Raw genomic sequence first — 27,081 nt, forward strand, 5'->3', positions numbered from 1 at the left:
GGAAGAGGCGGTGGTCGCACAGAGCCACCAGCACAGCAGAAGAGGGAGCAGGGTGCAAAAGCAGAGCGTCCATTCCCTAGTCGGTATACCTGCTACTGCCCAACGCAGCAAGGGACCGAGCACACCAAAGCCAGGTCCAAGGAGTTCCTTGGGGGGCAGTTATGCAGACAAAGTGCTGATGACAAGACACAAGTGGTTTGCACGCCATGCAATCAGAGCCTGAAGCGAGGAATAAACATTCTCAACCTGAGCACAACCTACAAGACCAGGCATCTAAGTGCAAAGCACGAGCTGCAGTGGAGTAGACACCTCCAAAACCAAGAAAGGTCTCTCGCTCCTCCTGCTTCCTCTTCTGCTGCAGTCTCGGCCTCTTCATCCACCTCTGTAGTAACAGTGGCACCTGCCAACCCACAAACAGAGGCTCTGCCAGCAATACTACCACCTGGGTCACCAACCATCTCCACAATGTCCTATGGAAGCATTTAGCTCTCTGTGTCCCAAACACTGGAGCGGAAGAGGAAGTACCCCTTTCCTGTTTGTGAGAAAAAGCCCACACCGCACAGAAGTTGTGGAGGGACATGGAACAACAGACAGATGAGTAGTTGGTGGCAGCAAGCCTCAAGCCTGGCCTGGTGGTGTGCGATAATGGGCGAAATCTCATAGCAGCTCTGGGCCTAGCCGGTTTGACGCACAACCCTTGCCTGGCGCATGTGCTGAATTTGGTGGTCCTTAAAAATTACCCCCATATGCCAGAGCTGCTGCAGAAAGTGCGGCCCATCTGCGTGCACTTTCGACGTTCTCACCCTGCTGATGCTTGCCTGTTGCCTTCCTGCTCACCGCCTCATATGTGACGTGCCCACAAGGTGGAACTCCACCTTGCACATGCTGGCCAGACCGTGCGAGCAGCAGCAGGAGTTTCAGCTGCAGCACGCATGCGTGAGTCGCTCTGTGGAACAGCACCACTTCACCACCAATAACTGGGTCTCCATGTGAGACCTGTGTGCCTTGTTGCGCCGTTTTGAGTACTCCACCAACATGGCCAGTGGCGATGATGACGTTCTCAGCGTTACTATCCCAGTTCTGTGTCTCCTTGAAAAAATGCTTTGGGCGATGATGGAAGAGGATGTGGCACAGAAGGATGAGGAGGAGGAGGAGGAGGAAGAGGGATCATTTCCCAAGGCTTTCAGGGCAGTCATTCACAAGTGGCTCAGAGAGTGGGTTCCTGTACCAACAAACGCCAGGTACACAATTGTCCAGCAAGGGCACAGTTCTGGATGATGACGAGGTGGAGGATGAGGAGGAGGAGATGGAGGAGGAGGAAACATGTTCACAGCAGGGTGGCACCCAGACCAGCTCATGGCCATCACTGGTGCATGGCTGCAGGGATACAGAGGACACAGACGATACACCTCCCACAGAGGACAGCTTTTCGTTGCCTCTGGGCAGCCTGACACACATGAGCGATTACATGCTGCAGTGTCCACATTGCCCACATTCTAACTGGTGCTGATTACTGGGTGGCCACGCTGCTGGATCCCCGTTACAAGGACAACGCACCGTCCTTAATTCCCTCACTGGAGCGTGATCATAAGATGCATGAGTACAAGCACACGCTGGTAGACACGCTGCTGGTGGCATTGCCACCTGAGAGCGGGGGCACAGTGGAAGCACAAGGCAAAGGCAGGGGAGGAGGAAGAGGTCGCCAACGCAACCGGGGCACCGTCAGCACCTCAGAAGGCAGGGTTAGCATGGCCGAAATGTGGAAAAGCTTTGTCAGCACGCCACAACAACCAGCACCACCAGCTGATATGGAACTACTTAGCAGGAGGCAGCATTTCACCAACATGGTGAAGCAGTGTGTGTGCACACGCCTACACGTACTGATTGACGGGTCTGCACCCTTCAACTTTTGGGTCTCCAAATTGGGCACATGGCCTGAGCTTGCCTTTTACGCGGTGGAGGTGCTGGCCTACCCTGCAGCCAGTGTATTATCTGAATGTGTATTTAGCATGGCAGGGGGCGTTATCACAACCAAGCGTAGCCACCTGCCCAGAGCCAATGTGGACAAGCTCACATGGATTAAAATGAACCAGGCATGGATCCCACAGGACTTGTCTGTACCTTGTGCAGAACAGAGATGTATACCGGTGTTCTGACAAAAAATTTCCGGCCATTGGATAGTGTCCGCCCCGTACTGCGCAGGGGCATCGCTTGAGCAGTACAGAGGATGAGATTCCGAAAATCTCCGAAGATGAACGGCGCCCGCGCAGTGAGTGCAGGTTCAAGCCCCACCATCCAAGTGGACATACAGTACCACATAGTAACAGGGACAATCGCGGGCTCACTTCGCTCGCCACGCTTCGGGCATGGCCTTGCTTCGCTCGGCTACTTTTTAGTCTAAGCCCTTGTACACACGGTCGGACATTTCGACGGAAAATATTCGATCGGACCGTGTTGTCGGATAATCCGACCGTGTGTGGGCTCCATCAGAATATCCAACCAACAAAGTTTTAGAGCAGGGCTATAAAATTTTCTGACAACATGATCCGATTGGACTTTGTCCGATCATTTGTAGAGAATTCCGATCAAAGTGCCACGCATGCTCAGATCAAATTCCTAGACCAAAGCTATTGGCTACTAGCCTGAACGTAGTCCCGTCATAATGAAATAACGTCACCACGTTCTGAACGATCGGATTTCCCGACAACTTTGTCCAAAACTGTTGCATACACACGGTCGGACAAAATCCGTCGGACAAAATCCAACGGATTTGGTTGTCAGAATGTCCAACCGTGTGTACAAGGGCTTACTCTATGTCCACTTGGATGGTGGGGCTTGAAACTGGACTCACGGCGCAGGCACCGTTTGTCTTCGGAGATTTTGGGAATCCCCTTGTCCTCCGTACTGCGCAAGCACAGTACAGGGCGGTCACTATCAGACGGGACAGAATTAGACCGGCCTTACCCAGCCATTGTAGTATTTTTAATCTTTCTCACTCTTTTGGGGTTTACCCTAATTTAAAAAAATAAATAAATTAAAAACAAAAACCAGTGTTGGCTACCTTGTCCTCCTCTATCTCCGCTTCCACATACACCGCCACCTCAACCTCCTACTCCATATGGACCTTGTCTTTCTAGGTCAAGATTATTATTTTTTATTTTTTTTATTTCAAAGTATTTTATTTTGTATCACAAGAATAATACATTTGAAAGTGACATTCAGAATATCAATTCTGTCAAAACATATAAAGGTTACAGGCAGCGCAACAAGATGAATCGAGTGCAACACGTCAGAGATATAAAATGTAAAATCATTTTAGACAGATATGGTAGTGTTAAGAGTGAAGGGTTGGTATTCCTGTTAATGGTAGGAGGAACTTAACCACCGACCCCTAGGAGTGAATGTAAGGAGAGGGATGGAAATGACCATGTGTCTTTTTCCCTAAGATAGGAATCCATGACTAGGCATCAGTGTTTGTCGTCTGCAAACAGGCCCCATTTGTGAACCCGAGAGCCACTTTGAACTCTTGTATGCTGGGATCCCGGAGAATGGAGATGGCGAGTGTCTCAATTGCTATTGCAAAGATTAGCGGAGATAAAGGACAGCCTTGTCTGGTGCCTTTGGCTATATGCATTGGTTTGGAGTAATGGCCTTGAAGCCTAATATAGGCTTTAGGATTTGAATAAAGAGCTCAGATCAGGCCCATAAACTTGTCGCCAAAGCCCCTACATTCAAGGGTTGTAAAGATGTATGGCCAGGAGACGGAATCGAAGGCCTTTTGAAGGTCCAGTGATAAAAGCATGCCTGATTGTTTTGGACCTCCTGTCCAGTTTGTCTGGAGGATGGAGACTATGTCTATGGCTCTTCTGATCTTATCAGGGCCCTGTCTGTCTGGGATGAACTCCACTTGATCCTTATGAACATATCGGTTAATGAAGGAAGCTAGACGATTTGTAAGGAGTTTGGTAAGGATTTTTAAGTCGCTATTGATGAGGGAGATTGGTCTACAATTAATGACTACTTCCGGGTTTTTATCCGGTTTTGGTATTACTGAAATGTAGGCTGTGTTTAGGTGAGGATCAAGTGGGGTTCCCTGTGTCTTTGCGTTAAAAAATTGTGTCAAATGTGGAGTCAGGGTGATGGTAAATGTCTTGTAATAGGGGTTAGGGAGACCATCGGGGCCTGGAGCAGAACACAATTTGAGGTTCTTAATGACTTCCTGTACCTCTTCTTCTGAGAAGGGGGCCTCCAGCATATTATTTTTATGTACATTATGTTATTTTAAGCGATTTCCCTATCCACATTTCTTTTCAGAGCTCTTGCCATGCTCTTAACAACATTTTGCTGCCATTTGCAGCCCTCTAGCCTTTTCCATTACTTTTTTAGAGCCATTTTAGTCCTCAAAAGTTCGGGTCCCCATTGACTTCAATGGGGTTCGGGGTCAAGTTCGGCTCAAACTTTTTTGTGAAGTTTGGCCGAAACCATCTAACCCGAACATCCAGGTGTCCGCTCAAACCTAATTAAGACTCTTACACAAGGCTCCAAGTTATATAAAACAGTAATACAGTTTCATCAGGAATACCATAACCTGTAACGCACTGTTACAAAATGCAGGGATTTATGAGCATGAAACTTTGTGCCAAACATACGGTTAAAGCTTTATAACAAGTCATTATTTCATTTGCTACAGTCCTAGAACAACAAAGCACTTTTTTTTTTCTGCTGGTCATTAAAAAAACAAATGAATGCAAGATAAAAGTTGGGGGAAAAAAAAAAGCATCATGCAAACTTACAATACAGCAGTTTTTGTTTCAATAGTCTTTTGAATAGTAAAATCACTGGAAAGAGACAAGATCTTTGTTCCACAGATCCCCCAGACAGCAGTCTTTTCAGATGAATATGTAGATTCACATAGGCACATCACTGGAGTGCTGATATCTCCGACATTAAGTACCTTCACAGGACTCACATCTTGGCACTAAAAAAGAACAAACATTAACAAATTCCTAATGTATATGTAAAGACCTTTTTTTTTTTGGATAGAGTAGGGTACAGTTTACTTTTTACTGTGTGTGTTCCTTAGGGATATGTCCCTTCAAGTCCTGTCCTAAAGACCCAACTGGAACTAGGGTAAACCACCCCAAATTTAGAGAAATTCCCATCTTAGCCAGTCATCACAGATCAATTGTACCCATTGAATTAAACCTCTGCCCTACTCCAGCGACATTTTCAGTTTACTTAATTTTACTGGGATAACCACTCCTACCAACATGCTTCACTTTAGCAGCAAAGCAGTACCACAAACATGATAAAAAAGGAAGGGCGGGACCTATGTCCCTTAAGGGACTACAATAAAAGGATTTTATGATGAGGGAACAAATCCTGTTTTCTTTCTCATCAACGGATATGGAAAGCCGTACATCTTCAGGATGACCAAAGCCTCCCAACTTCGGGTTCAGCAACACAGCAAACTGCTAACAGGTCCAATATAAAAACTGGGGACTGCCTGCAACTTCTACAGCTGCCTTACGTCCTAAGCTGGCACCAGAAGAGGTCGCAACATCCACAGGTAAAACTTTGAAATCATATGAACTGAAGACCAGGAGGCAGCCTTCCAGATTTGGGAAACAGAAGCCTGATGTCGAAACGCACAAGAGGCACTTGCAGCCCCATAGGAGTGAGCCTTAATTTGAAAGGGGAGACCTGATGTTTGTCATAACTAACCTTGTCTGTGCCACCCAGTCTGTTATTAGTGGGGTCCCTAAATGAAGGGAAATCCTCAACTTGACCTTGTTAAGGAGAGAGATGGATTTGTGCACAGCCGGGATGGGCCACTTACTGTCAAACTCCTCATTAAAAAGGTACAGCATCACCAAACAGTATTGGAGATGCAGAAGTTCTATCAGGGTGCTCCTAATCTTCATACAGAAGCAACTAAAAAGAAAAAGTGTGTGCAAATGGAAGTTATAGGAGGCCTCAGGGAGACCGCATTATTTGGAGCGACAGGCAGAACTTCCAGTTTTAGTGTGTGGAACATCAAATCAATAAGGGTCAAAACTGTCCCTTTCAGTTTAGGCGTAATATCCCATGGCTAATTCCAGAAGTGGGGAGCTCATTAGTCAGCAACCTGAGAATCATAGTTTCCGTAGCCCAAGGCCTGGAATCGGCCAATGCCACAAGCAGATCAGGCAATGAATTTGCAGGGAAAGGTGCAGTGACGTGTTGCCTTCCTCTGCACTCAGACAGCATTCACACTTCAGTGTTTTGAATCGCAGGCAGACTTGCCACGACTCTGCCCGCAATTTCAAAGCGCCAATGTGTGAATGACAAATCGCTGGGCTTACATGTGCGATGTCATTCATCTGACACCTATAATCATGGTGCGGGTCTGCCACAATTGTTGCACGATAAATCACGCTGCAGTCATTGCAATCCTCATCATCTGAAGCTTGTCACCAACAAAAAGTTCAGGAGCTACTTTTAGGCAACATGTTTCCTGCAATGCGGGTTGCCACAATGTCAGCGTGATTTATCATGTAACAATCACGGCAGATTCGCAACACAATCTTAGGTGTCATTAAAATTAATGGCATCTCAAATGCGAGTCCCGAGATTGGTCATTCACACAACGGCTATTTGGAATCGTGGCAAATCTGTCACGATTCAAAACGCTGAAGTATGAATGCGGTCTCAGGGTGAGAGATAAGCTGGACAATCTGCAACATAAAACTGTGCATGACTGTAGTAAAAACCTCCTCTTAGAAGAAATCAGGCACAGCAATATCCAAAAAAGCCATTGAGGATTCTGAGAAGGGGACATACCCCAACATTACTCCATGTTACTGGCATTGTCACTATCAAAGGATGCGCGTTGCAAATAGACCCCAACCCGTTAAAGGTTGGTATGCCAGAGACATGAAGAAAAACCAAACTGCCCAGTCAATGTCTAGAAACAGACAGACATTCTGCAGCCACAAGTGTGGTAAGCAGTGTACAGGCTAATCATAGAATGCTAGGCTAGGCTCCACGAGAAGCCACAGACTCTAATGCTTAAGACAGTAGGTAAACCAGAAATCCTAACTTCTTGACTGATAGGACACAGTGGACTTCATATCAATGACTACTTGGGATGTCCCTAAGCACTGACCATGAGGGGAGGCCAACGCAGAAATAAGACCAGCATACCCAAAAATCAAAAGACACAATGGGGGACCAACACTACAAAGCTGATGCAAGACCTTTTGCGCAAAACTGGTGTTCGCCTATGTATAATGATCTACCTAATAAAACTTAGTAAACGTGTTAAGAAAAGACTAGTAAGGAGCCTTACAAACTTGAACAGAAGAAGCTCTGACCATCCTGGTGTAATGGGTCTTGAGTGGGAAAGGAGGAACCTTGCTCTTAACCACTTCAGCCCCGGACCATTTTGCTGGCCAAAGACCAGACCACTTTTTGCGATTCGGCACTGCAGCGATTTAAGTGACATGCGACGTGACTCCCAAACAAAATATACGTCTTTTTTTCCCCACAAAAAGATCTTTCTTTTGGTGGTATTTGATCACCTCTGTGGTTTTTATTTTTTGCGCGATAAACAAAAATAGAGCGACAATTTTGAAAAAAACTATTTTTTACTTTTTGTTATAATAAATATCCCCCCAAAAATATATAAAAAAATTTTTTTCCCTCAGTTTAGGCCGATACATATTCTTCTACATATTTTTGGTAAAAAAAATAAAAAAAATATCGCAATAAGCGATTGATTGCTTTGCGCAAAAGTTATAGCGTTTACAAAATAGAGGATAGTTTTAATGGCATTTTTATTAATAATGTTTTTTTACTAGTAACGACTGTGATCAGCGATTTTTATTGTTACTGCGACATTATGGCGGACACATTGGACATTTTTGGGACTATTGTCATTTATACAGCAATCACTGCTATACAAATGCAGTGATTCCTGTGTAAATGACACTGTCAGTGAAGGGATTATCTAGTGGGTGGCAGTGTAGGGGTTAAGTTTTCCTAGGGGTGTGTTACTAATTGTTGGGGGCTTTCATTTAGTGAATCACATGGAGCAGAGATCAGCGTCACTTGTTGCTAGGCAGAACGGGGAGCTGCTGTTTACCACGGCATCTCCCCGTTCAGCCACCCCGTGAGACTATCACAGGTATGCCCACGGCGTTCGAGTCCGCGGGACCCGCGACTGGACTCATGGGGGTCCAGACCAGCACACGAGCATGCCGCTGCCGGCGCGCTCGCGATGGCAGGGTGGCATTAAAGATTGGACGTACCTGTACGCCAATATGTCTGTCCGTGCCATTCTGCCGACGTACATCGGCGTGCGCTGGTCGGGAACTGGTTAATATCACAGGCCTGAGAAAAGATCCGACAAATCCATTTAAGATATTTCAACGCCAGACTACAGAAAAGCCAAAGTGCTCCTCGCAACATACTGTTGGGGTCTAAAAATGTACAAGCATCACACCATGTACAATGGTACACCTTCCTGAAGGTGGACTTTCTAATCTTGAGGAGGGTAGGGATTACAGAGTCAGAAACGCCCCTATCCCTGAGGACTTGGGTTTCACCAGCCATGCTGATAAAGCCAATACCTGTAAAGCACACATGATGATATTGAAACAAACGAACCCACGGCTCATCTGTCAAGAGATTTATGAAGTCTGTATACCACATTCTTCTTGGCCAGAATCAGAATTACCGGAATGCCCTCCACTTTTATCCTTTGAAAGAAGCGGAGGGAGGCAGGGGAGGGAAGGCATATGTTAAGGAAAATAAATCCCAAGGAGTCACCAGGTCATCTATTGAAACACTTTAGCATCCTTGCTGAAGGACACAAATCTGTCTAGTTTTTGGCTTGATCTGGACACAAAGAGGTGTCTTTCACGACAGAAAAATCTATGTGAACAATTTTGGGTGATATGCCCATTCACCCAGATTCAGTTATTGGCTGAAAAAATCTGCCTGCCAATTTTCCGTGCTGGAATGTGCACAGCAAGAAGAGCCAGAATGGGAAAAGCTGTTCAAGACAAGATCAGGTCTGCTTTCTAAGCTCGGTGACTTCTTGTTCCTCAATGGTTTATGTATGCCCCAGCTGTGGCATTGTCCGAGCCCAGACAGGGACATGTACCTAGGTGCAAAGTGACAAGCATTTTTCCAATGGAATCAATACCTTCTGTACCTTTGCCTGCTTCATGTTGAGTACAAAGCGCAAGTACGCCAGACATTGTGTTGGAAGCAAAACTGACTACTGGTGGTTTAACTACTTAGCCAAACCTCTCCAGAGCTTGTGCCATTTGTTGGACATTTCATGTCAGTTTCTGAGCAGAAGGTTGTTCAGGTAGCCCACAATGGGAATACAGAAGTCCTAACTAGCCCCAGAACCAGAGCCAACACGTTGGTGAGCCCTCTTGGTGCCGTGGACAGGCTAAAAGGTCGCACAACGAATTGATAATGGCGAACACAGCTAAATGCAGAAACTGTTGGTAAGGCTATAAAATCGCAACATAAAGAGAGGCATCATTAATATCAATGAATACCAGGAAGTCCCCTTTATGAAGCAAAGTAATCATTGACTGGATGGACTCCATCCTCAATTTCTTTTAAGAACTTGTGACCTTTGAGGTCCAGATAAACCAGACATCTCAGTTTGTCTTGGGAACTGTGAACAGGTTGGAATAAAAGCTGTAAGACCTCTCCTCTGCCAGCAAAGGAGCAATGGCCTATTAGTGGCCAAGTGTTTCAAGGGCTTCAAAAAAAAGCTCCAGTTTGTAGCCTCTGAATACCACACTGTAGACCCAGTCGCCTTGGAACTCCGGAGTCCAGGTGGTCTGTAAGCACCTCCCCATGCATGTGGGGGGGGGGGGCATCCCTTAATTGTTAGGAGTGTTTTCCTCCAGACTTGAGCATCCAGTTTGTTTTGTAAGCAATCAGCCTCAGGCTCTAAGCAAAAATCTATATGCCAGTTCTACAAGACAAACTCTTTTTTGATTCCAAAAGTGATCCTTCCCCTTGGTCCAAACATGCATTTGCAATTAAAGAGCAGGCGCTAATTTCGCTTCCTGCATAGAGGTTCAGCCAACCAAAACACTAGCTCTTCCGAAAGCATTTCATCAGATGTGATGTCATCAGGTGACCCTGATGTCACATCTGACAAAATGCCCTGGGCGGAGCTAGACTGCTGATGTCACCACACATGTCCACACTTGCCAGCCAGGTCCTGGGGGCAAGTGTTAATAAAAAATGTAATTTAATTTACACATTTGGGAGCATTCCTGTTTTTTTTTCTCTACATATATTGCTTATGAAGCCATTTTCAATGGAAAACAATAGAGCCCTATATGTAACAAGTGGGTTCATCATAACACATCATCCATACGGTTTATGATCACTCAGGCATTGAGGGCCATTGCCTTCTGGTAAGCATTCACTCCCAGCACTGTCATGGTGTGGTTAACACTGGGAGGATTTCCCATATCCGAAGAACCTTTTTGAACTTGTGTGGCAATTTGGACTTTTATATTCAAGTTTTCATTTGACTGCTTATATTAAGTCAATGTTTGGCATTGTTCGAGTCACATATGTTTATGTTAAAGGGGTTGTAAAACCTTTTTAAAAAACAAAAAACAAACATGTCACACTTACCTCCACTGTGCAGTTCATTTTGCACAGAGTGGCCCCCGATCCTCGACATCTGGGATTCCCCGGAAGCGCTGGTAGCTCCTTCCCACATTGAGTGTCCACGTTGGAGAAGGCTCTCCTAAGGTGGACAACCGCGCGGACACGCTCCCGAGTCCTGCATCTGTGTACATTCATACAGAATGCAGGACTCAGCCCCGCCCCCCGCGTCACTGGATTTGATTGACGGCAGCGGGCGCCAATGGCTGCGCTGCTATCAATCTATCCAATCAAGAGCCAAGACGACGGGCAGAGAGGAAGAGCGTGTTTCCGCTAAGGGAACAGGCGGGTTTAGGTGAGTAAAACGGGGGGGGGGCTTAGGGGGCCAGTCAGTGTCAGAAGTTTTTTCACCTTAAAAATACAAGGGTTTACAAGCCCTTTAAGTAATACTGGACACGCTGTTTTTTTTATTTGGTTTGAAGTGATTGTTAAAACCTGTGCAAGGGGATTAGCGCTGTACTTATATTAGTAACATCCCAATACTTCCCGTGCCTGGAGTAGGAAAATGCAGAGCCATTCCTGTAACAACCATGGAGCAGGGCTGGAGACAAAGGAGGTGATGCGCAGCTGCGTTCAGAGCAGTATGACAGGATTCCATGCTGTGCGGTTAAAATTCACTTGCACTGTAAAATGCCATAAGTACATGAGAAAGTGCATACTGTGCCTGAGTGTCCCACAGTACTCTTCCACCACTGTATGGACCCTTATGCACTGTCCAGACAAAACCGATCCAAAGCCATTCTAGTACACTGACCATTCACAGGCAACACTTAGGGGAATTTGCCAAATAGTTCCACAATTAGGGGCACCTGCACCCATAATGGCATGTGCATCCCGTAGGGTCTTCAGGGTCTCTACTGCCATCCAGACTGCTGTAGAGCACCCTGTCAGTAAGGTTATTTTGTACACTGTATGCAGGTTGGTGCTGAATCCTGCAGGCAGGGTTCTTCAGCACACAGTGCACCCGTTGACCTTACTGGCAAGGTGCTATACAGGTCAGGACAGTAATCCCTCTGGAGAGGAGTGGTGTCCCTTATGGCCCCATCAGGATTGTAAGAACAGGAGTTATGAGAAGAGAGCCCATGAAACATATCAAAGAGACACAGAGGCACATACATCACCTATAGACCTCAGCACAAAATTAAGGCTTAGTGGAGCTAGGAGAGGTTATGCCTGGGAGGGGATTCCTGCCTTTTTTAGCCAGTGTCCATTCACATGAAGGCAACAGCGTAACCAAAGTATGAATCATGAATATCTATTTACTTCTCCATGTCCTGTGATGTACAATTAAGAAATAAGGGGGCTCCTGGTGCCTGGCAGAAACGGCCAGTCACAGACATGAGTCTTCAAAGACAGAGCAAATACAAAGGTAATGCAGCTTTATTAACCAGAACCAGTGTGGTTGTAAGATTTTTCTTTTTTTTTTTTGCTATTGCCCAATCCTCATGAACTTCTTGTGTGACCCTCAATGGACAAAAAGGAAATAGTTTTGTTCAGTGCATCAACATATTTAGTTACTTTACCTTCACTGCAGCGTCATCAAATACTGTGATAAGGCCATTGGCTGTACCAACAAACAGAAAGTATTTTTTCTGGCTAAAAAAAATAAAAAAATAAAGGAGGAAGGAAAATCAATACTCTAGCCAACACACACACACACAAAAGAAAAAAAAGAAAAAATCTTTATCAAGGAAATGTGATATCTGTTTTGTACTCTGTGCTGTAGAGCCTCACATAAAGGTTTAAGGAAATTTGACCTGGTGACTGGTGGTGACTAAAATTTGTTTTTACATTATTGTGGTGTTCTTGTAACCTCTCTTAAAGGCAGAGGCAGAAGTTTTTTTTGAATCTTAACAAATGCATTAAGATATAAAAACCTTCTGTGTGCAGCAGCTGCCCTGAGCCCCCCCTAATACTTACTTGAGCCCCATGTCTATCCAGCAATGTCTACGAGTCCCTCGGCTGTCCAGGACTCTTCCTCCTGATTGGCTGAGACACAGCAGTGGCACCATTGGTGCCTGCTGCTATCAAGGTCAGCTAGCCAATCAGGAGAGAAAGGGGGCGGGGTCGAACCGCAGCTTTGTGTCTGAATTGACACACAGAGCGGCAGCTTGGCATGGGTGCCCCCATAGCAAGCTGCTTGCTGTGGGGGCACTCGACAGGAGGGAGGGGCCAGGAACTGCAAAGAGGGACCCAAGAAGAGGAGGATTCGGGCTGCCCTGTGCTCTAAGGTGAGTGTTGCTTGGGCCTGTGGCAGAGTGAATATTCGCCTGAGATTTTTTTTTTGCATTGGCTCCCCTTCGTTTTAGTCTCCACCACAGCTAAAAATCAGGGTATTCCCCCGTATGGTTCTCACGGAATAGACTGCAGAGTATAGGGTAAGCATGCTCATAAGGAGTACAAGGTACACAGCTATGGCAAAAGCATTGGAGGAAGCTCTTGAATACCTTATAAGGGCTCTAGGGCTCACGCTGGGCGTATATCCAAAGGCAGTGGTCATTAACCCTGTTCTCAGGGCCCACTAACAGGCCAGGTTTGTAAGATAACTGAAATACATCACAGGTGATATAATTTGCTGCTCAGTGATTGCAGTATTCTAGTCTGCATCTCCCCAAGGTAATACATAAAACCTGGCCGGTTAGTGGGCCCTGAGGACAGGGTTGATGACCACTGCCCAAAGGGGTTTTCATGGACTGGGTTTCAAAGTAATGGACCATGGCTCTGGAACCATATAGCAATCACATAATAATTAAACGAAGGGTGAGTTTCTTCGTGAAGGGAAAAAAGGTCCAATGCCTATACACTAACAAACGGAGGACTCCGCGAATGGAGTAGGGTTATAGGGGAGGCACCCAGGGGTTCCTCTAAAGCTTTGCCAATGTTCAATCACCTAAAACTACATTCCTATAACCCATTTTGTAGGAATATTCTGCCTGTGTCCTGTACAATTGAGATAATAAGATTCCTTAATCTGGTGTGCTAGTTTTGTGCATCGAAACCAAAGGTGTAATAGAGAGCACACATCCTAATTTGGGTTTAACCCTATCAGCGCCACTGACATGTGCCTTATGTCTACACCAACCCTGACAAACATTAGTTTACATTTGTTAAGCTGACATATTTGTAAAGCTGTTTGATTCCCCCCCCCCCCCCCACCTTACCACCACGTAAACCAGGTTCATCTGTGCCTCCTGGGTGTCTGGGACATCTGTGTAAGGCATCAGTAGGGAGAGTGGAGGGAACCCACAAATATAAAAGCATTTCAAAAGCCCATATGTACACAAAACATGCTTGTCAGGTGCACTCGTGTATGAAAATTACAATTGTTCCACACATTTTAGGTATCACTGCACGCACGATTGAAGAGCCATCAATCATGGTTAACTAAATTGATTAGGTGTAAAGACATTGCCTATGGATAATTTGGGGTATAATCATTTTTTATATTTTCACAAGGTAGATGGAATTTTGAGGGTAGACATGTTTGACATCTATACATGCAACACAACCTCATCTTTTATATTTTACCAAAGAAAATGGGCATTTTTTTTATTGTGTTTGTGTGCACAAAGATTGTGTGATATACAAAATTGCAACCACGAAAATGTTACTTTACAGGTTCTTTGCTTTCAGAAAATAAATGTATTGGGTGTTTTAAATAATCTTCAGGCCTAAAATGTGCATTTTAGCATGTGCAAAAAATAAAATGCAAAAATGGCTTTGGCAGTGGTAGGGTTAAACAAAATAGCTGTTCAGAAAAATATAGTTCCACTTACACAAGTAAATAGTACATAATAAAATATGTAGCAATTTATGGTGTACACACTTTTATCAACAGATTTACCAATGCAGTTGCAACATTTAAAATGGCAAGTATTGTTTTTTACTGCATATTATTTTAAGATTATACAAGATTATAATAATCATACTTAAAATATACCTCTGCTTCACTACACAGCAAAACAACAAGCAAGTAATGGAATCAGGCATTTTCTGAATGCAGTGTTTTGTTTTTAGATCTTCAGTTAGCATCGAAACTATTTCACCAGACTGTGTCCCTGCCAGAATCCACTGCTCTCTCTCACCAGGTAGGGTCACAAGTGCAAGACACAGGATTCTGCTGTCTGAAAAGTCCTGCAAGCAGCATAAAGGTAATGTTATTTAAAACACACAGAAAACGTCTTATGATAGAATTAAAACAGTTATAATCTTAAGAATGTTTACATACAGTGGAGCAAATAATTATTTGACAAAGAAATGAAGGGGCTATAATGTTTATCATAGGTGTATTTTAAATGATAGAGATGGAATATCAACCAAAAAACACAATACAAATGTTATAGATTGAGTTGCAGTTCAGGGAGTAAAATAAGTATTTGATCACCAAGAAAAACATGACTTAGTACTTGGTGGAGAAACCCTTGTTGATGAGCAAAGAGGAAAGATAGTTCTTGTAGTTAAGTTACCAGGTTTGCACACATCTCAGGAGGGATTTTGGTCCACTCTTCTTTACAGATCTTCTCTAAATCCTTAAAGGAGAGTGCAGCCAAAGCTTGTTTGGCTGTACTTCTCCTGTGGATCACAGTAGTGCTATTCGTTTTGCACTCCTGTGACCTGTTTTCACCACAAAGCGCACTAAAGTCCGCTCTCTGCTGGCTTTTACGGCTGAGAGCCTGATCCGGTCGCTCCCCACCCCTCCACAGCTCAGTGCTCCAGTGAGCAAGGAGGGGGCAGAGCGGAGAGCTGCTGACTGACAGTCTACAGCTCTCTGCTTACGGAGCTCTGAAAATTGAGTAATCGTGGTGTTCGATCACTCGGTTCTCATTGCAAAGGCGCCAGAGAACAGATGCAGCATCGGACCGATGCCGCATCCACCTAGGCAAGTATAAATCTGAAAAATTTATTATTTTACTTCTCTTTTAAGGTTTCTTGGATGTTGCTTGGCAACTCGAAGATTCAGCTCCTTCCATACATTTTAGGTCTGGAGACTGGCTAGGCTATTCCATGACCCTAATGTGCTTCTTCTCGAGCCACTCTTCATTGCCTTGATGGTATGTCTTGGGTCATTGTCATGCTGGAAGACCCATCCACGACCCTTCTTCAGTCGAGTTAATGCCAAAGAGCTCAATTTTGGTCTCATCTGACCGCAGCACTTTCTCTGAATCATTTAGATGTCCATTGGCAAACTTCAGATGGGCCTGCCTTCTTGAGGAGGAGGACCTTGTGGGGGCTGCAGGATTTCAATTCATGATGGCGTATCGTGCTACCAAAGGTTTGTGTGGTGACTGTGGTCCCATCTGCCTTGAGGTCATTCACAAGCTCCTCCTGTGTAGTTCTGGGCTGAGCCCTCATTTTTCTCATGATCATCCCTACCCATAAGGCAAAAAATTGCATGGAGCTCCAGACTGAGGACGATTGATGGTTATTTTGTATTTCTTCCATTTGCGAATAATCGTTCCAACAGTTCTCCTTCTCCCCAAGCTTCTTGCTGATTGTCTTGTAGCCCAATTCAGCCTAGTGCAGGTCTACAATCTTGTCTTTGATGTCCTTTGGCAGCTCTTAGGTCTTGCCCATGATGATGAAGTTTGAATGGAAGAAAGATTCTGTGGACAGGTGTCTTTTGTACACATAACAAGTTGTTAGGAGCACCTTCTTAAATTGACAGGACTAATCTGTGTACCACATGAGCACAAACTCTAGCCTGTCTGTGGGAGCCAGAATTATTGCTGGTTGGTAGAAGATTATTATCATTAGGGGATCTAAAGGAGTTTGCACAATAGCAGCTAGACCCTGCAAGATGCTTAGTTCCTAGTGTGGAGAGCCTAAAGTTCACTATTCTTCCACACAAAGATCCATGGCAAAGCTGCGTAAGTGGAAGTGAAGACAGCCGCTAGCCTGACACAGAGGGACCTCACTCCAGGAGATAAGTATATATTTGTGGCATCTAGCTGCTATGTTGTAAGCAGCAGACGTAAATAAAATTTCATCATTGCAATTGCACTTTAAAAAACAAACATTTTCACTAGTGCTGTACAATAATAAACCACACAAATTAAGAAAAAAAAAAAAGGGAATCCTTTTCAACAGGCATGTGTCAGAAGCTATGGTTGTGGCTACTTGAATGTAAAACAATCATTGAAGTGATACTTTTTTAATACAGACACACAAACAATTATAGGAAGAAGCTGTAAAGCCCAACAATTTTGTAGCACTGTAAAGCATGGGTTTGTAAGGTTCCATTTGAAAATCAGTGGTATGGCTTTACCATGACAATCTCAGGGATGTAGTCTCCCTCTCTATAAACTTATCTTTGAACTTCAGAAAAAAAAAAAAAAAAACTGTTTGACAAGATTTGGGTCTGCTGGATCTCTACTCGTACTTTGACCTCTCTGGATCATAGGATAATTTGATGAATACTCTACTGGTTTACCTTGTTGCCTGATCATTAGGCTTGCTATGATAGATTTTTCACGACTACACTGTAGAGTTGATAAGACACTGTATAGGCCTGCTTTTTCTTTTTTTGTAATGCATTGTTTTCTTTATACAAAATGCCAATATATATTGTATCTTAAAAAAGCATAAACATATGAAATTATAACATAAGCATACAAAAAGATTTACATTATATTGAAATCTATTTATGGGGAGTCCAAAAAAAAACAAAAAAAAAAAACGTATTTGCTAAATGTTTCTTGCAGTATAGTACAAGACAGAGGATTCTTAAACCCTTTCCCTGACAGGTTTGTACATTGTACGGACCTGATGGTGGTGGGTTTTACATCCCACCCAGGGGCTGCAGCCACCAGGAGTGTGTGTATACTGACAAGTTGACTTCTGGCTGTCAGACAGAAGCAATCTTTCTTCTACAACTCCCTCTCCCCCTGTAATACACTGCATTACATTAATTAGTGCACGTGAGACGTTCTGGATGTCTCCTTAGAGCCCCTAGTCGCCTCAAGTCGCGCTACATGTAAAAATCAATGTAAATGAATGAGAGCCATCTTAATGCACACTACGAAAAACGGCGTGGGGTCCCCCCCAGATCCATACCAGACCTTTATCCGAACACAAAGCCTGGCCGGTCAGGAAGGGGGTGGGGACGAGCGAGCCCCCCCCTCCTGGACCGTACCAGGCCGCGTGCCCTCAACATGGAGATGTTGGTGCTTTGGGGAAGGGGGGTGCCCTGCGCTCCCCCACCCCAAAGCACCTTGTCCCCATGTTGATGAGGACAAGGGCCTCGTCCTGACAACCCTGGCCCTTGGGGTCTGCGGGCGGGGGGCTTATCGGAATCCGGGAGCCCCCTTTAATAAGGGGCCCCCAGATCCCGGGTCCCACCCTATGTGAATGAGTAAGGTGTACAGCGTACCCCTACCCATTCACCTGGGGAAAAATGTCAATAAAAAACACAACACAAGTTTCAAAAGTAATTTATTAATCAGCTCTGTTCGGCCTCTTCTCCCGATGTCCGGCCTCTTCTCCCGATGTCCGGCCTCTTCTCCCACTCTCCGGCACAGACCCCGACAACCAACGGCCAGGGTTGTCGGGAAGAGGCCCCTGTCCTCATCAACATGGGGACAAGGTGCTTTGAGGTGGAGGGGCCGCAGGCCGCCTGCACGCGGCCTGGTATGGTCCAGGAGGGGGGGGGGCGCTCGCTCGTCCCCACCCCCTTCTTGACCGACCAGGCTTCGTGCCTCGGATAAGGTTCTGGTATGGATCTGTGGGGGACCCCACGCTGTTTTTTCGGCGTAGAGGGTTCCCCTTAAAATCCATACCAGACCTAAGGTCCTGGTATGCTCTCGGAGGGGGAAACCATGCCATTTTTTTTTTTAATTTGCCGTGGAGTTCTCCCTTGAGAGCTCAATGTCTGATTGGCCACGGCCAAAGTCGCCTGGCCTGGGGCGACTTAAAGTTATGTTGTAAGTCGCCCCAAGTCGTGTTGACAAGACGTGTCCAAGTTGCCTACAAAAGTCGCGTTGGAAGTTGTGTTGCCCCTGTGTGAACCGGCTCTTAAAGAGAACATGTCACCAAAAAAATCATCAAATGGGAACTTTTTGATGAGATTTGATGAGATGTAATGAGAAAAACATTAAAATTGTAGACAATTAAAGTTACACTCAAGCACATAAAATACCCTTCCCCCCGCATGAACAAAATGTTAACACATGTGTTGGGGGCACCAACGCATGAAAAGTGTTGATTGCGGTAAACATTATATAAACGCCATGCACACCAGAGTGAAAGCAATATTTCTACCAACAGACCACCTTCATAACACTAAACTGATGTCCTAAAGCGGCTTTTAATGCATCGACTATGGAAGGGAGCCTTGTAGTAAAAAGTCTCCAAAGCACCCTAGGATATAAATGTGAAGGGTGTGTTTCAAAAAAATAGCAACAAATAATGTGGTGATTTTTGTAAGCAATGTAAGGACTACACTGATGTACGAGTAGACAGGGAGAAAAATAACCATTAGAGTTTGTTATTACAAACAGAAATTTTCCCTTATGAAGGATATAGTGGCAGGTCCTTAGGGAAACAGGCAGAAGTCTAGCTATTGCAGTAGACATGGTAGCAGGTCTACACAGGACAAGGTGTTCCTCACAATATTCCTGACAGGGGAGTGGAAAGAAGTATCAGAATAGTTGTCCAAGAGCCAAGGACCCCTCGTGGAGAGCTTCAGAAAGACATGGAATTAGCAGGTACAACTGTTTCAATGAAAATAATAAATAATGCACTCAACCGTCATTGCCTGTATGCACGCTCACCACACAAGACTCCATTGCTGAAGAAAAAGCATGTTAAAAGAATATAGTCTGGTCAGAGGAGACCAAAATTGAACTCTTTGGATGCCATAATACACACCGTGTTTGGAGGTCAAATGGCACTGCACATCACCCCAAAATCCCCATACCAACAGTGAAGTTTGAAGGTGGGAACATCATGGTGTGGAGCTGTTTTTCAGCATACGGTACTGGCAAACTTCATATCATTGAAGGAAGGATAACTGGAAAAATTTTCCAAGACATTCTTGATAAAAATCTTCTGCCATCTACCAGGGTGATGGAGATGAAACGAGGGGGGACATTTTAGCAAGACAATGATCTCAAACACAAAGCCAAGAAAACTCTCAATTGGTTTCAAAGAAAGAAAATAAAGCTGCTAGAATGGCCCAGCCAATCATTCCAATAGAAAATCTAGAGAAAAAATTCAAGATCAGAGTTCATATTAGAGGCCCACAGAACCTTCAAAATTTGAAGACTGTGTGGAAGAATGGGCCAAAATTACACCTGAACAATGCATGCGACTACTTTCTCCATACAGGGGGCATCTTGAAGCTGTCATTACCAACAAAGGATTTTGTACAAAGTATTATATACATTTCTGTTAGTGGGTTACTTAATATTTAATACTTTTTCCCTGTGCCGTTCCACTTTTACAGATAACCTAATTTCTGAACTTCTTTATTTTGGTTGCTATTTCAGGTCAATAGCATACAGCATATATTTACCTAGAAAAAAGATTGACGCGTTCAATACCTATTTTTCCCACTGTATATAAAGGGTATTTGCTACAACTCATCTTTGACTACACATGTAGACCATCATGGACCATACCTTTCTTTAGATTACCTAAAGTGAGGGTTTTACCTTAAGTTACATATATAATACGTGATTCCAAACATGAATAATTAAAGTTTGTTTTTGAGGGTTTTCTCATTTTAGGCAATGGCTCAAAGTATGGGCTCTTGAGTATATGTGGGCTGCTATTCATTCTTGAAGGTGGTTTTAAAAAACAGAATTCATAGACATGCATACTGCAATTTGGTATCATCCTATTAAGCTGTCCACAGTGCCAATACTTAAACATTATTGCCCAAAAAAACGCACTTATGCAAATACGGGTTGGTAAGCCTTATAGATCTACATTTCGAGTTAAGATAAAATAAATTTAGCTTGAATTATTAGGTTTGAAACATTATTTCCAAATAACGAAGACCAGCTTTTGCATGTCATGATGTGATGTTTTAGCACCTCATGTAAGTACTGCAGTTCAACATCCAACATGCTGTTTGAGAGACAGTTCCAACTTTATATTGAGATTTAAAAAAAAAAAAAAAGAAAGAATTACCTCACAAGTGTGTCCACCTTTAACTAAATTCAAGGAGGAAATCTGTCCCTTATCAGTGCTGCCGCTTCCGACCCAAACAGTGGGATTCCTGACACGGGGACTTGTCGATACAATGCATTCAGCTGTAAGATGGCTTGGTACCACAAGGTTCCTCATCAAACAAAGAAGTTCTGCAGAATTTAAAATGTCATAAACCTATTAAAAAATACAGAAAGTATGATTATTTTCAAAATAAAATATCTTAAAAGAGCACACAGCAAAAGTAGTATTCTGTCAATGTTATTCTCTATGTTAAATATTTATTCCTTTGAGTACCAAATATCCCATGTAGTCTTACCATATCTCTAGTACCAGTTATGGACATGTATTACTGAGATTCCCTCATTATCCATTATTAAATAAAAAAACCTTTGTAACATTTTATGACTAGGTGTCACGATCGTCCTGGCGTTCCGGTCGCACACGGGAGACTTACGTGTCGTTGAGAACCCGTCGTTCCCCTTTGACGCGCGCTAAAGCGAACGGACGCTCTCGCGGCGGCACGAACGAGCGCACGCGTGCACGTGGGGTCACGAACGGGCGCACGGCCACTCGCGGGGGCACGCTGACTCGTCGTGCGACCGTTTTGGCGCCCTAAAGGCTTCTTAAGGTCCTTGCTCCATTCCCTCCTTGCTGTCCAGTCTACAGCGTGTTCGGAGATCCTGCTATTCAGTTCCTGTACCTGTTACCTTGGTTCCTGTTACCCGGCTAGTTCTTGACCTTGATCCGTTGCTGCCTACCTACGACTTCTTGCTTGTCTGACCACGTCTCTGCCTCATCCTCTTGTACTGCGTTGACCGTTTCCTGCTGACCCGGCCTGCACCCGACTCCGCTGTTCCTGCCTACCCGTTTGGATTTCCTGTGACTGCTGTCTTCGCTGACGACCGTCTGCCTGCCAGTCTACCCACTTGTGCCTGCCTCACCAGCCGATTACCATCAGCCCTACCTACTCGCTGTCGGTGTTCTGCTGCTTATCCGGACCTGCCTCTATCTGCCAGGCACTTGTGCCCTCTGAACTTTTGAATTCCTGTTACCACCTCCAGGGGTTCATTAGCCAGGGGATACGAGGGGCTGCTCCCTGCATTCCGGGCTCGTCTACTAGGTACGTGACACTAGAGCTTTTTATACAGAAGTAAAAAAATATCTCTGTGGTGTGAGTATTAAAGAACGTATGTATTGAAGGTATTATGATACACTTTGAATCATTTAAGAGCTTTTTGTCCACTTAATGCAATTCTGCTGCTTTCCTCAAAGAAAACTATACCCTGCAATAAACAAATTATAATTACCTTTCCTCTGAATGTCTAAACTCATCTGCCTTCCAGAGCCACAGCCTATAGAAAAACCTTTAACATTTCCAGGAGTGTCAAAAGCCTTGGTCTCCTACCACATATGTTTTTTATCCTACTGGCCCATTCATCATTGAGTCCTATAGTGATGTAGGGGTTAGAGATGGAACCATGGGTGAGAGAGTGAAGCCCTTCAACACTCCTTTAAGTGTTGAATGCCTTATAGTTTGTCAATGGTTCACAGAACACAAAGCATTCTATGGATGACCAAGGGGGGAAGGGGTGGCTAAATTGCACTAAGGCTTCCATGTATGAAAGATGTAGCGCACACAAAGTACACAAAGCTGCCTGTAGTATCTGGCATAAAGCAAGTTATGAATTATACAGTAGAGAGCAGCGATCTGCTCAATTTGAACACCTTACTAGAGGTAATTTGTTTGCACTTGTGTGTGCCCAGAGCTCCCCTTTAACCACTTGACCTCTGGATGATTTACTCCCTTCATGATCAGGCCATTTTTGCAATACAGCACTGTGTTACTATAACTGACAATTGAGTGGTTCCGTGACACTGAACCCAAATAAAATTCATGCCCCCTTTCCCCCCACAAATAGAGCTTTCTTTTGGTGATCTTTGATCTACAAACTATGAGATATATCTATAAAAAACATTTTTACTAGTAATGATGACAATTATTGTGGCGGATATTCTAGCGCTGACACTTTTTGGGAATGAATACAGTGACCAGTGCTAAAAAAATGCACTGTTACTGTACAAATGACAGTAGCTGGGAAGGGGTTAACATCAGGGGAGATCAAAGGGTTTACTGTGTGCCTAACCAGTTTTTATGTCAACTGTGTGAGGTGCTTTTACTAGGAGAAGAGATGGAATTTATTCCCTGCTTTGCAGGAACACAAATGCCATCTCTTCCCCCCTTTCAGAATGGTAATCTGCCTTGTTTACATAGGCAGATCGTAGTTCTGTGTCTCTGCCTGACAATCGGCTCGTGCCGGAGGACACTGAGTAAAACTGCTACATGGCAGGTAGGAAGCAGTTAAAGCGATAATAAACCCAAATGCAAATATTTATTATATTGCAGTTTACCAATTCTTAGATGTGCTGGCTGTGTTAGTTCTCTATTTTTTTTCACCTGGTGATCTAGCCAGTGAGTCTGTTGTTTTTCAACGTAATGAGCTGTCCTGCAGATGTAGAAGTTAGAGGGTTGAGACAACCAATTTACCACTGACAAGGATGTTTACTATGATCAACTTTCATTTATTTATGTGAAACCTTTATTCCAAAAGGAAAAACTGCTTAAAAAGTGTGAGCAGGAGTTTGGCTTCAATTTGCGTATCTAAATCTGCTAGTCTAACACTGCCTTCCTCCCAGATTAACAATGATGCTATCCAAAGGTGTCTCTGTTGCTTCCTCATCAGGCTGTAGGCTCTCTAAGCTTTGTACACACGGTCGGACATTCCGAAGGACAATGTCCGATAGGACCGTGTTGTCGGATAATCCGACTGTGTGTGAGCTCCATCGGACTGTTTCCGTCGGAGTATCCGACGGACCAAGTTTTCCAACTTGGCTATAAAATTTTCCAACAACATGCTCCGATCGGACATACACCGATTATGTGTAGCCTACTCCGACGGACAAGGCGCCGCGCATGCTCACAATCAAATTCGGACACGGAAGCGCTCGATCAGGTAAAACTACCGCTTGTAATTGATATAGCACATTCGTCACGCTGCAATGTTAAAAATTCTTTCATGCAGCACATTCTCTTGTTCTTTACAATGCTGCAAGAATGAACTTGTTTTGATGCTCATATTCACACACACTTCTCCCCAACGTATTTCTTTATTCTTTTTACTAATTTCAGCAATACAATATTTTAAATCGTCACATCTACCCAATCTTTTTTTTTTTTTGTGGTTGTTTTTTTAATCAACATCTCCTTTTTTGACAGTTTGCTCATCTTTGCATTTTTTTGGGTGTGTTTTGTGTGTCAACTTACCACAACACCATTATTATCTTTTTCATTTTGTTTTTCTTTTTTAATATACAGGAGGTTGTTTAGTATTGGTGCCCCTTGTTATTCATTTCACTTTGTATTTTTGAAATGTACCTGCCTACTCACAAATAAACTGTCCTTTTTGAAGTAAAACACATACGCAAGTATTTCTTCAACCAAAAAAACCTTTATTTAGGTGTCAGTAACAAATAAAGAGGGAGGCAGCGCTGGAGAAACTGGTCAATTTGGCGAAGCCTTTGGCCCCCAGGGCAGACATGAACTAATTTGAAAATGCAAAATTGGTGGCCTGAGGAGTACATATCTCAGGGAGAGCAGTCTGGTCCAGAAGTCCTAGAGATCAGGAAGAGCAGATGCCATCTATGTCCCCAGGCTGTGGTTCTACAAGAGGCTGCATCTTCTGTCAGACCAGACTGAACCCAGGCCATCACTCTCTAGTCTTCCTTGGGCACTTCCCTCCACACTTCCTTCCAGGCTGTGGCTCGGTTCCTGTAGTTGTGGCAGGAGGAGGAGGAGGAGGAGGAGGAGGAGGAGGAGGAGGGCGATGGTCGACCTCCCGGCTGCCACTTGCCACAGCCTCCCCCCGGCTGAGGTCTTCCTGTGTATGAAAATGGGACATAGTTTTAGTTTTTTTGCTCAATCAATCACACAATTTTGTGCTCATGACTGTTGCAAATTGAATGTTACCAAATAGAACAGGCTATCATTCTGAGCCCAGCATTTTTCATTCTTGTCCCAATCATTTTTGGTCACTTCTCTCTATTGAGATGTAAACCGCTTTGTTAAATCACAACTTACTGATCAATAATAACATCTAGTTAACATCATTAAATGTACGAAAAGAAATATGTTGAACAATGCTATACCTGTCTCAAGCTGGGCCCCTACACATGTTGCTGCCTGGAAGGCCCAGGTTGGACATCGGAAGCCTCAGCTGGGGGTGAAGGAAGCCTTGAAGGAAGACTGGAGAGTGGTGCCCTGGGTTCCCCCTGGTCTGCCATAAAATCCAGCCTCTCGTAGTACAACATCCTGGGGTAATAAATGGCATCTGGATCTCCTGATCTCAGGGAATTCTGGTGCATATTTCACTCCCTGAGATATTATACCCCTCAGGGCACCAACTTTGCCCTTCAGATAGGTCACGTCTACCGTGCGGACCATAATCTTCACCAAAGCAAGAAGTTTCTCCAGCGCTGCCTTCCTCTTTCTTCGGTCATTATAAAAGGGGTTGTTCTTCTGCCACAGGCAGGGCAGCTCCCTGAGCAGATCTATGAATAGCCCCATTAAATTAGAGTTTTTGAAGGGATCCATCTTGTCTGCAAGACACAAGACAAACCCTAATAATAATAATGCCATGCTAAACCCTCCTAATCCTGTCCCAACATAGGCCTATATAGAAGCAGTATAGGCTAGTGATGTACCAAGTTAAAAATTGTACCTTCGTGTGCACGATCGGCTCGTCAGCTCCTCACTCTGTTCACAGATCGTATGTACGACACACGCGTGTTGCGTTTTATATACAGTGTGCATGCGTGAAACTCTGCCCGCCCGACGTTCTTTCTAGACTATTCCCCGCCCCTTCTGTTTTGGCGCAGTGGGGAGAGCACATGACCGAGAGAACACAGGTACGCAATCAGAGTTCCACTAACGAGGAGGGCGAGGAAAGCCCGGAGCCTGAAACATCCCGATCCTGGAGGAGAAGATTTAAGGCCTCAAATATGTTTTTTGGAGAGATGTTGGAGATGGTGGACATATTGAAGAGGACCGACTATGATGGGAAGTATGGACCTTACCCAAACATCAGAAAGGCCAAGATCATGACTAAAGTTGTGAAGAGTCTTCAGAAGAATTTTGGGGTACGACGATCCAAGGATCAACTGAGAAAACGCTGGTCAGACCTGAAACTGAGGGAACACGATCAGTACAGAAGGATCAAGCGTGTTCTTCAAAAAAGTAACTAGTTGTCGTGTGTTCATATTATTATTATTATTATTGCATACTGCTCCATGTGCTTTGAGTTAATGTTGTACAGTTTAAAATGGCCACTTTCATGGTCATGGATTCAATCGTTCGTACTAAACATCGCTCGTTAGCCCACTCCCAAAACGATGTTTTCCCAAATTACACTTCACTACATTTCTTCACACTGCAGGTAAGTATTCCAGCTTTAGAAAGTGTCCAAAATAATGTTCTCACCTTTGAACTCGGCCAAAAAACACAATTGGATGACGCTTCCAAGCAATGTTTCATATTCCTAGTTCTGCCCTCTGTGTGCTAAGTATTCCTTTTTTACATTCTCATAGGGGAGAGAAGACTCGGGAAGTCTGAGGACACCAGGGACCCCACACCTCCCAAAGAAGGTGAAATTCCAACATCAGAAGCAGAGGAGCAGGAGGAGGAAGGAGAGATTGTTGAAGTTGGACAAATTGTCACCACAACAGGTGAGTTTCGGAGACCACAGCTTATGATAAGCTAATCAATGTATGTCGGCATATTTATAATACATGGTGTGTTTATTTTTGTTTTCTTAGGTGATGTGGAATAAGAATCACATTTTACCAGTGAAAGTGCCCAGATCCTGATTGGGGGTGCAATCGCGATTTAGAAATTATACAGAAAAACATCAATGATGTTCAACATAAAATGAAGATCATTGATGTTTTGGGGAGAGCTTGAAACACCCCAAACTAGCTTGGGTTTTTTTTTTCAAACAAACAACTTTTGTATTTTACTAAAAGCCAAATTTGGAAGATGCACACAGTGTGTCAACATGTGCTATCTCCCATCATGGGGGATCAATGTATGTGTTTTGTGAAAAGTGGCTGAGATGAAGGGGTTGCACCCCCAAAACATGTACATTGATCCCCCATGATGGGAGATAGCACATGTTTACACAC

At 44.2% G+C, this 27,081-nt stretch overlaps 1 protein-coding gene across 3 annotated transcripts in view; it reads right to left on the reverse strand.

Moving 5' to 3' along the window:
• Positions 1–27,081, reverse strand: part of LRRK2 (leucine rich repeat kinase 2) — a 474,491-nt gene that overhangs the window by 24,616 nt on the left and 422,794 nt on the right. For 2 of the 3 annotated variants that reach the window (XM_077468371.1, XM_077468370.1), the window contains 4 exons: positions 20,827–21,021; positions 14,636–14,829; positions 12,219–12,291; positions 4,794–4,978 (listed from right to left, as the gene is read on the reverse strand). In XM_077468371.1, coding sequence (XP_077324497.1) covers positions 4,794–4,978; positions 12,219–12,291; positions 14,636–14,829; positions 20,827–21,021 — 647 coding nt within the window. Of the gene's footprint in view, positions 1–4,793; positions 4,979–12,218; positions 12,292–14,635; positions 14,830–20,826; positions 21,022–25,975; positions 26,089–27,081 lie in introns of those variants that run through there. The other variant, XM_077468372.1, reaches the window with a different exon arrangement.

This window comes from Lithobates pipiens, unplaced genomic scaffold (genome assembly GCF_037356315.1).
Source record: "Lithobates pipiens isolate NorthernLeopardFrog02 unplaced genomic scaffold, aLitPip1_a1.2 Scaffold_8, whole genome shotgun sequence".
Lineage (NCBI taxonomy): Eukaryota > Metazoa > Chordata > Amphibia > Anura > Ranidae > Lithobates > Lithobates pipiens.